Below are 11,338 nucleotides of genomic sequence, written 5' to 3' on the forward strand. Positions count from 1 at the left end.
TTCTAACCTCTTTTCCTCTACCTCTGGCTTTTAGCTTCTTTGCACGGTCACTAGCATTTTATAAAACAATTCTTTGTCTATTTATCTTCCTGTATAACCATGTTCTCTTCTATGGCAAATACGATTGTCATGACCTTTATTTGGGGGATTAAAAATGTAGGTCCCCTATTATTTGTTCTTCAAAATATTAAGTGTAACCTTGCTAGCCTGTTCGTTCTCTTCAAGAAACCACTGAAAAAGTCAGTGATTAGACATGCCGGGGGGTAGTGCTCTTAGTAAACTATTTCATCAATACTGTGATTTTTTTCTAAGTCACTTATTTTTTAATGTCTTTAGTGGTCTTCTTGAGGTAGAGGCTGAATAAGAATTTGGGAGAATAATTCTTTAACTGTTGGGGAGAACATAGCTAATAAAACAGTTCAGTGGGATCTGTGAAGAGTCATAGATGTCAAAGTTGTCATTTAAAATAAAATAAGATATAGGAGGGAAGAATGAAGGCAAAGATGTGGAAATCTATTATTTTACTTATCTAGGGTTTTTTGCCTTTTTATTAAACAAGAAGGTTGAGCCTTCATTGACAGAGAGATGCTGGTGTATGATTTGGATATAGAGAAAAGCAGACATTTCTTCAAAAGTTCTCTTATTTCCAATAAGAACTACCTTAGTATTTTTAAGTCTCTGCACGCAGATAAAATGTATCGATGTTAACTTCCTCAAAAGCTATGTACTATAAAAACAAATTGTTTCTCTTTCTATATGGAGAATATGAAGTTTTATTGCTTGGCAAGTTAAGATGCAGACCCTAAGTAAATCCTTCTTATTTTGTTAAATGCATCATTAATTAGAAGCATATTTCTTGAGATTGCAGAATAGACTCAAATGACATAATAGAAGCATGTATCCTTGATCATGCAAAATGCACGTCGTGACTATGCTGAGTTTTGTTTTTCTTGAATTTTAAGAGTTTTTATACCTCCAAATATTCTTGCTCTAAACATTTTAATTACATATGTTTTTAAAAAATTCACAGGAATGAGTTTTCATTTGTTTTTACCATGATTATATTGAGGAATGAAGTAATTTTTATAAACAAAGATTCTAAAACAGAGAGGAAATAAGTAAAGAGTAAGAATAATTCATAACAATTTTAATTTGTTAATATAATCTTATATTTAGATTTTTCTGTACTTAAAGTACTGAAGGAAATCCAATACATATAGTATAACTGTAGAGATTATAGTTTCCTTTGTCCTCAGCATGTTGAAAAGAAGGATCAAATAAACAAATACTAGAATGGCTCTTTTCCTTTGCTTGCTTGGATGGAAAATTCCTAGTCTGTGTCAAAAGTCTGCAAAGCCTTGATTACTTGTAATATATAACCCAAGTTACAATTTTCTGAGGCAAAAGGTTGGAGAAAGCTGAGGGAGCAATAAAGAAACCATATTAATAAAACTACTCCATTTGCCAAGAACTTTACTCTTTTCTGTGTTTCACTCAGAAGATCACATTTGGTATTCATAACAACTCTGTGAGGTATATATAAAGATATCATTTTCATTTTAAATTGAAGGGGAGTTTAACCAACATTTAAATTGACATTTAAAAGTATATAGTTAGTCATTGCCACTTGTCCCCACTATAAGTTCTGAAGCCCAGACTCCTAAACTTAGGTTTTCTCCCTCACTCCCACTAATTTTGACATACGTATTTTCTGTTAAAATTGTCCACTTCCATACTTTGATTCAAGACTCTGATTGGGAATCAAGAAAGTAAGTTCTGAAGCCCAGACTCCTAAACCTAGGTTTTCTCCCTCACTCCCACTAATTTCGACATAGGTACTTTCTGTTAAAATTGTCCACTTCCATACTTTGATTCAAGACTCTGATTGGGAATCAAGAAAGCTGAGTTGTGAAATATTTCCTTTTTTCTTTTTTTATTCAAAACTATTTGTCCCAATAAAACATTTAATTTCCTGTATTCAATTATTCTCTCAAAGTGAAATCGAGATAGCTAAAGACAAGCAGGACAGCTGACTAATTAAAGACTGGGGGAGTGAAAATAATGATGAATTTTGGTGGGAGACAGGGGTAAGAGTATATATTTTTTCCTTGCCTTGGAAATCATATTGTGAGGAGAATGTAACTAAATGAAATTAGAAGAATTTTAAGAATAGTACCTGAACTTAAGCTAGAAGATACAATTAAAAGATATTTTTTTAATTGTGGTATTTTATTGGTATACTAACTGTCATTTACGTATCATTGTGTTATCAATGCTGTAACATTTACATGCAGTAAAAAGAGAAACATAACTTCGGTGATGAAACTTGGGAAATTTATTCAGTGTTAGTTCTCCTGGAAAAGCAATTTTCTAAGTTTTTTTCTAAGTAAAGAAAAGGGTATCTGTAAAATTATACTTACTATTTGAAAAGTTTAATTATAGATTAAACTTGGAAAACATATGAAAATGCTTTGCAAATAGTAAAATTATAATTTGTTATAATTTCAATGGCTTGTGAAATGAATCATCAAAGCCATTGGAAATATTTCACATGAACTTATGTGCGAATTTAAAAACTTCCTCCCAGCCATCCTAGGAAGAATGAAAACAGGATGACTTCAAGAAGATTGGAAATATACGGTATTGCAAGAACTACAAAATCAAAGCACATCGTGTAATGAAAACTCAGGCTCACAGGAAAGTGATTGCCACAGAATATTTTTCTGAATGCAATTTTTTTAAAAATTACTTTTTGGTGAGGAAGGTCATGATTAGTGACAGAAGGGGAGAAAATGCATTGAAAATCAAAACCCCCAAAACAACATACCTATTTTCTATTTCTGAAAAACATTTTTTTTGAATTTGTTCTGAAAAGTACATGGAATAGAGAAATTGCTCAGAAATAGTTTTTCAAGGGTTGTAAAAAAAAAGGCAAGTAAATTCTAAACAAGGAAAAATGAGAAACAGAGGATGTATCAGTAAGGATTTCAGGCTGTCTACCTGTCATATTAACTAATTATTAAATTTTCATTTGTATGATGGTCACATTTTGAACACAAATCCAAATGTGAATTATTATATAATGAAATACTAGAGCATGTGACATCTTTGGGCTTTAAGTTTTAAAAATAATTTATTAAAAATTAAATGATATAATATAATAAGGCATCAATTTGGTCTTTGGTATTTGGATTATTTTTTTTTTAGTTCAAAAATATTTTATACCTAAAACAATAATTATTTAAAAAGACATGTTTATTCAGTTAATAATAAATTTATATAAATAAATTTTGCTCTTAAAAATATCTCTCGTCCTCATTTTGTTTTTCTCAGGATGAATAAATTGATAAAATTCTATGATTCCAACAATCGAACCAGAAATGTACATCACCTATGACTTTTTTTTACTTTAAAATATAATCCTAAAATAGGTAATTGTTTTCTGAAAAAAATTAAAATAGCCTGCTATCTTCTCAGTAGGTACACATAACTCTAGAATCTACCTTTATGTCTTTATGGGATGGTAGACATTAATGAAAGACGCAGTTTCCTTAAATAGAGGTCTGGCCACAGTCACTTTCCTGTTTGGGCGTAAAATAAATTCAATGATATGGGCTAAAGAATAGGTTCCAGTCAATCATCTCATCTCTAAATCCAACTTCTCTTGTCTCTTACATTATCATTATTTCTCTGCATGAATACTCTAGNTAAAAAGACATGTTTATTCAGTTAATAATAAATTTATATAAATAAATTTTGCTCTTAAAAAATCTCTCTTGTCCTCATTTTGTTTTTCTCAGGATGAATAAATTGATAAAATTCTATGATTCCAACAATCGAACCAGAAACGTACATTACCTATGACTTTTTTTTACTTTAAAATATAATCCTAAAATAGGTAATTGTTTTCTAAAAAAAATTAAAATAGCCTGCTATCTTCTCAGTAGGTACACATAACTCTAGAATCTACCTTTATGTCTTTATGGGATGGTAGACATTAATGAAAGACACAGTTTCCTTAAATAGAGGTCTGGCCACAGTCACTTTCCTGTTTGGGGGTAAAATAAATTCAATGATATGGGCTAAAGAATAGGTTCCAGTCAATCATCTCAACTCTAAATCCAACTTCTCTTGTCTCTTACATTATCATTATTTCTCTGCATGAATACTCTAGCCCATATGAAATAATCTACCACTGGACATTTGCTTAAACTATTCCCCCTGCTTCTCAATCCAGCTTTCCATCTATATCATTCCCCAGTCCTATAGATCTCATCAATTTTTACACTTTATTCTCACAGTTTTCATGTGTCCCTGTGACTTTTCATTCAGCATTGTATCTGTGCCTCTATTAGAACACTCGCCAGCTTTTGCTTTATATTTCATTGCCCATAGCTTTTCATATGCAGTCTTGACTCTCAAGGGAGACTCTAATTTCATTGATGATGACAACTTTCACTAAGACATTTTTGTACACCTCTATCTCAGTGCCTGAAGTTGTATGCTACACATAGTGCATGTTGATAATACCTTAATTAAAATGTTAGCATGTATGAATTTCTGTCTGAAACCACAGTATTTGAAACGACACTTTGCAAATGCCAGTAAGAATTTAAAGTAAGCATTTGATGCTTTTTGACATAAGATATATTGACTTCATAAAATTGTTAGGGTGACACTAACTATTGTGACCCATTTTCTTGTTTCCAAAGCTAGTATTGCCAGTCAATAAGACTAAGCCATCTATTAAATCCACTGTAATCTATAAAGGTCACTTGCTTTCCTCATAGAATATAATTTCAAGTGTTCTCAAATGTTTATTTTGTCCATTTGCTTTCATCTAAGAGGTTTTTTTTTTTTTTTTTAATCATTTCTAAAATAGGTTTTTATTTCTCTATAGGGTTGAAGGGCAAAAATCTTTCATTTCCATAAACTCAGCAAAGTGGGTAAATGTAACTATTCCTCACTAGATTAAAAGCTTTTTTCTTTCTTTCTTTCTTTTTTTTTTTTTTTTTAAAAAATCAATGCTTCAAAGAAGAGTATGTTCTGTTTTTCTTTGATCTCTTCCTTTATTAAACAAAACAAAACAAAACAAAAAGAAAAATGGTCTCACTACGTGTTTAATTGGTACCAGTTAGAGAAGGAACATGTCTTTTAACATGTTAAAAAGTGTTTCATTTAACATTTTTATTTAAAAATGATGTATTTGGAAACTTTAAAAAGTGATTGGACTCTGTGCTAGGCTTATCTTCAAATGCTTGTGAACTAATTTTGGCTGTAGGATCTATGAAACTTCTACTCTGATATTGTAAAATGATTTACCTTGAGCAGATGAGCCAGAAAATAAAAGTTTAAGTGGTTTTGTTTCCTACAGATAATATTTAATTTGCCATTATTCCTAAACAATAAAAAAGAGGGATTTTGAATTTTAGTCATATATCTCCCAAGAACTGTTCTGAGATTTGTTCTATTCTTGAAATTAAAAGCCAAGTAAATTTAATAATATTTCTAGAAGCACAATTTGAGCTTGAAACATGCGACTCTTCCTTGCTTCCAGAATGATTATTGCTAGAGTTGCAATATGTTGATAGCTGGTCAAACACTGTCCACAGTAATAGATAAAAACTTCCCCCATAACATTAGATTCAAGCATATTCCCGTGTACCTATTCCCATGCTAGTCAACTGGCCCTTCTTGACGGTTCTGAAATGAGTCTACCTCAATTTTTGTTTGTTTTTGGTATATGTTCAGTTAAACCAAAAAGAAGAGAAATCCTCCTTTGCAGGTCTGTAAGAGCAAAGAAAACAACTGATTGTGCATTAAGAGTTCTGCAATGGTAATAATGGTGGACTCACCTCCTGCTTTCTACCCAGATTTCTGGCTAAATTGTAGTACAGTAAGCATCTAAGTCAATGCATGTGTTAACTTAATAGCCACACTGTATACGTTAGGACATCATTTCTAAAATTTTGATTTATTATTATTTGATAGTTTTGTTTGCCCTTTTTGTAACCACATCTGTGAATCAGCTCCAATCAACTGATGTCACTAAAGGCTAGGCAGAGGCTGGATACCAAATAAAGGCTGAAAAAGTTCTTTAACTTCTTGCCAAATCTTCTATATGCTGGCTACTACAATCTTATATACATCATATATTTGTACCACACTAATATCCAAGTCCCTGTTTTGAATATTCTTTTACTCTCCAAATATTCTTTTTTTTTTTTTTTTCTTTTTCGTGACTGGTAAGGGCATCGCAACCCTTGGCTTGGTGTCGCCCGCACCATGCTCAGCCAGTGAGTGCACCGGCCATCCCTATGTAGGATCCGAACCCATGGCGGGAACGCTGCTGCGCTCCCAGCTCCGCACTCTCCCGAGTGAGCCACGGGGTCAGCCCAACTCTCCAAATATTCTTCAAGAAGATATATATGTGTGATTGTGCACACACGTGTGGTTAAGTGAATGTAATTTCTCTTAGAACATTTTTTTCTTACATCAAGTATTAGGAAAGTTACAACTTAACTGTATAGAGCCTCCTCTTAGTGATAATTTCTTCTTCCTCTTCAATCTTCAAATCTGTGTTTGTACAGATTTGTCACAGCAAGAATTTCTTATGATAGATCTTTTGTGATTTCTGCAAAACCTATTAATTTCTCAGCATTTGCACAAAGAGTACTTGGAATTAATAAATTCTGCTAAGAAACACCTTGGACAAGAATGTTGTTATACTATTGATATTTTCTTTAATTTGGCAGCCACCATTTTATACAGAGTCTGTAGAAAATTATTCTGTTAAAATGAAGTAAATTGATTTCAAAGTTATATTTTATTTAGGTATATAAATATCAACTAAGGCTTACAAAATGTGCTGAGACATATTAGTGGTGTGTAGTACCATAGCTGATTATTTGTGGCCAGTGAACATTCACAGCTGATGTACAAACTCTTGACTCACTAAACTCAATGAGAACTATTTTCTAATATGGATAAACTGGAGATTTGAAAGTAAGGTACTGAGTGTTCAATTATTCTGGCCATTTTCCAGAGCATTTATATGATAGTACTGTTGTCTTCACACACAGTAGCAGAATAAAACTATGAGACCCAATGCACACTTATGATAATAATATAATTGCCTAGTTTCAGAGCGCATATAAAAAAATAGTACTTGAAGTGCTTTAACTAACAAAGTTGTAAAATAAACATGGAAACATAATATTTCCAGACTACTGAGGCTCCATTCTGCCTTCATATTTAGATTTAAAATCAAGGGCTTAGACACAATCCATTGTCATTTTAATGTGTAATTAAAATTAGATCTGGAGTGTTTTGTTCTTCAAAATCAGGGAAATATTTTAGTACTCAGAAAGATGCAGAAGATTCTGACTTTTAAGTAAATGGTAAAATGTATACACTTCCATCATCATCTTTCAAACCCTTATTTGTAAAGTTGACACCACATGACTTAAAAAAAAGTTTATTTAAAATCTAAATAAAAAAGCTTAATGGACTTCCAAAACCTGATCTTCCTGGTCCTCCCTGCATAGGAAAGCCAAAACACCAGATCGGCAATTGTTCTCCAAGTTTACCCTCCTTTCAAAGTGGATGTAATCCAGAATTGGCATAATCAGAGTATGCGTATCCAGAGGTTTTTCCCCGAAGACCCTCAGTGTCACTTTCGATTTAGCTCTACACTGGAATGCACACCATTATGATATAAAAAATGATGAAGCAGCATCTGAAAGCTAAAATGTTGTAAAAAGCTTAAATTACATTTTATTCCTCAGGCTTAAAACACAAATTGAGAATTATTCAATTTAAACTTACTTCCCATACCTCAAGATTGTAATATGATAGCACAGGGCAGTTGCAAACAGAGGCAAAATCCAAAATTTTGCACATGGGTAGAATCAGACAGAAAATGTCATATAACTCTTGGAGACACTAGATGATGATAAATTTAAAGAACAAAGGAAAAACTCTCTTCTAATAATTCTTACTTCACTGATTTAAAAATTCCAATTGATCTAAAATACATAGATGTGGTCATTTTTGGAGAATATGACCATCACACTGAATTCTTACTTCAAGACCAGTAGCAACACCAACAAAATATTATCTAAAACAATTTTGGGGGGAAAAAAGCCCCAAGAAATTCTAAGAAATTAGATTGTTTAAGAAAATATTCAAATAATTAGACTTTTGTATTATATATTTAAACAGCAACTTCACCGTTGAAGGTGTCACAAAATTCTCCCATGATAATATAATATTTGATGCAAAATGCATGTAAGTATATACTTATAAGCTAATGGAATTAGAAAATTAAAAGTGTCAACAAGCCTTTATGGAACACAATACTTTGCAGTTGGCAAAGCATTTTTACAGATGCTTATTTGATCCTCACAACAACCCTGTGAGGTAGGCAGGGAAGTCATTGACATCTCCAGTTTGCAGTTTTCATCCCTGAAACTCAGAGACTTTCACGGATGTGTCCAGGGATAAGTACGAATCTCCTATTTCTTTGCTCCTAGGTCTATACTTTTTCCCGTAGCTGCCAAACATGTAAGGATTAACCAGTAGTGAGACAAAGAAAGTATGAACCAGTGTAAGGAATAAAAGTAAAAGTTAACCATAAACCAAGTTTATGTTAATTGGAAAATAGTCTTTTCACACTACATCGTTATTGTGCGAGGTACATATTTTTTATGACTGTCTATGATGAAAATAACTCAGACTGAAGTACAAACCAATAAGTAAAATTTTGACAACGAATTCTGGGAACAGGAATGAACAAAATTGCCAATTTATATGTACTAAAACAAATGGGGGAAAAAAAGGAAGACTTTTTTTCTAATGTTTTGTACAGGATAAAGTTTGTAGCTATTTTAAAAATGAAATCTTTCCCTGATTTATATGTACTAAAACAAATGGGGGGAAAAAAAGGAAGACTTTTTTTTCTAATGTTTTGTACAGGATAAAGTTTGTAGCTATTTTAAAAATGAAATCTTTCCCTGACATATCAGATAATCAAAGCATACCTTAAGCCATTTATTCTACTTATTTAAAAAAGGGGGGGCCTCCTGTTAAAATAAAGGGGGCAGATGGGACAGAGACAGTAGTCTCGTGCTCAGTACAGTGCACACAGGTGCACCAAAGTTGCATACATTATAGTGCAGGCAGCAAATCCCCATGCTCCATCAATTTTGTATGGAGAAAAGAAGTGGGGAGGGCAGAGGGAATGGTACATACAAGTCCATGACAGAGTGGCTTGGTGTACTGGAAATACCCCATGTAACTTAAACACAAGACAAAGCTAATGAAATCTTTCACAATCACAGACTGTGGGTCTCAAGATCCACCCAGAAAAGTGGAAAAAGAGGTCAGCATTACCTTCACAAGTTTCCTTTTGCAGTGCCACCCCTTTAAATCATAGTCATCAGTAATTTTGATCCTTTTTTAGTTTTGCTTTTGAAAAAATCACAAAATATTGAAACAAATATCATTGTTTGGCTTAATTCAGATATTAATTAAACAGTACCACAGACTTTATTGAGCAATTGAAAATATACACAAGAAACAATAGCTTTTTCTCTGTATTTTTTTTTTTTTTCTTTTAGATCTGACTTTCTTCCAATTGAATAACCCAGTTTTGATCATGAAAAGGGCACTTGTTTCTACAGGAGCTGTGTACAGCTTGCTCAGTTCCTAGTACTGTTTACACGCTTCTTCCTTGTCATTGCTGAGGTTATATATCCACTTGGTAGGGAAGCAAATTCTACAAAGTTGCAAGAATGAACCCCCTAAGTTGTTCTTTCCGATTCTATTTCTCCATAGAGTTCAGCTAGCTTTTTAAACTCAGGTCCCCAGTCTCCAAGGTACTGATAATCCTGGTCTGATTGTGTGGTTGCTGAATCCAGCGAGCTGATAGATCCAGCTTCTGATCTCTGACCCTCATAGGCATAAGTCTGAAGAGAGTCATAAGGGGGCACACTAGGGTCCAGGTCTGCTTCTGCCAGTCTTTGCTTAATAAATTCCTGAACGTCTATACTTCCCAGGGTGGACAATGTCTGGTGTCTGGGAGTGAGCTTCACTTCAGGTCTGATATCTCTCCGGTACTTGAGCTCCTCAGCAGCAGAAGGATTCCTCAAGGCTGTGATGTCAAAGGCTTCAGTGTCCTCCTCCCCTCCACCCTCATCATCATAGGTGACCACGTTCTCCCGCACATCCTCCTCTGAAATGATCAAAGGCTCTTTCTTGCTGCGCCTCAAGGTGATAAAAATTACTACGATCGCTGAAGAGAAATGGAAAGAAAATGAAGTGTTAGGAGAAAAGAAAGGAAATTCTTGGAGATTTGACATAAGCAGTATCCGATCCATCATTAACCACATTACAGAGTTCAGTTTTTAAATTAGCACAACACTGATCTCTGCCCTCTCTGAATAAAACATATATTTTCATGACTCAAAAAATGTAACAAAATAATTACTCCTATAAAACATTGTGAATCACTGATCTTCCGTACAAAACCATATTATTCTCATGTGCCAACCATAGGAATTCAGGTTTCTTGACTCATGTTGCGGTATAACCATTCAGTGTTTAAAGTGAGGGAAACAGATAATGGAAAAGTAATATGAAATTCTGACTGGAAAAATAATGTACTGTGTTGGTTTATCTATAGATATTTAATTCTAGGTACACTAAAGGCAGGATATTATAAGTTATTGGAAAATTGGAAAAAGGAGTTTCTACCTTAAACCTTTTAACTTTTGATGCTTTGTAGAAAATTAAAGCAGAAATATTTTCCATGGTTGAACTTTGTCCAATCTCTTTTAAAATTATTTTATCATGCATTAATAATTGAATTTACCTATGAAGATACAAAAGAATGTTGCTTTATTTGTATGTAATGTATGGTTTCATAGGACTTTTTGAGTTTATGAATGTTCTTCCCATAACTTATTTATTAAATCTTCTTTGCACAGCTGTGGCTTTGCTCTGTTTTTAAAATGAGGAAACTGCGTCTCAGGAGGGAATATATGAATAACTAAGACTTAAGGATAAGATCACTCAGATGGCAGGTGGAAGAGGTTCAAGTGTAAACTATGACTTCTCACACCAAAGGTAATGATATTTCTATATCAATATTCCCTTTTGTTATTAAAAAATATAGAATAAGGAACTGAGTGACCAATTGTACATGCAGCTTAGGGTAGTTCTTGCTAAACGCAGTGGATTAGTCATTACTGCCAATAATGTTGTGATCACTGAACGAAGTGATCAAAATGAGTCTTGGACACTTTGCTTTGGCCATTTTTCAGTATTTTCAAATGTT

General features: G+C 33.1%; 1 protein-coding gene across 1 annotated transcript in view; it reads right to left on the bottom strand.

Moving 5' to 3' along the window:
* Nucleotides 1-9,526: 9,526 nt before the first annotated feature.
* The window catches only part of LOC103596477 (cadherin-18), a gene marked incomplete at its 5' end in the record, with an annotated part of 10,376 nt that continues 8,564 nt past the window's right edge, over nt 9,527-11,338 (bottom strand). Inside the window, one exon of the mRNA XM_008580116.1 lies at nt 9,527-10,294. Coding sequence (XP_008578338.1) covers nt 9,804-10,294 — 491 coding nt within the window. The remainder of the gene's footprint in view (nt 10,295-11,338) is intronic.

This window comes from Galeopterus variegatus, unplaced genomic scaffold (genome assembly GCF_000696425.1).
Source record: "Galeopterus variegatus unplaced genomic scaffold, G_variegatus-3.0.2 Scaffold2025, whole genome shotgun sequence".
NCBI classification, from domain to species: Eukaryota; Metazoa; Chordata; class Mammalia; order Dermoptera; family Cynocephalidae; genus Galeopterus; species Galeopterus variegatus.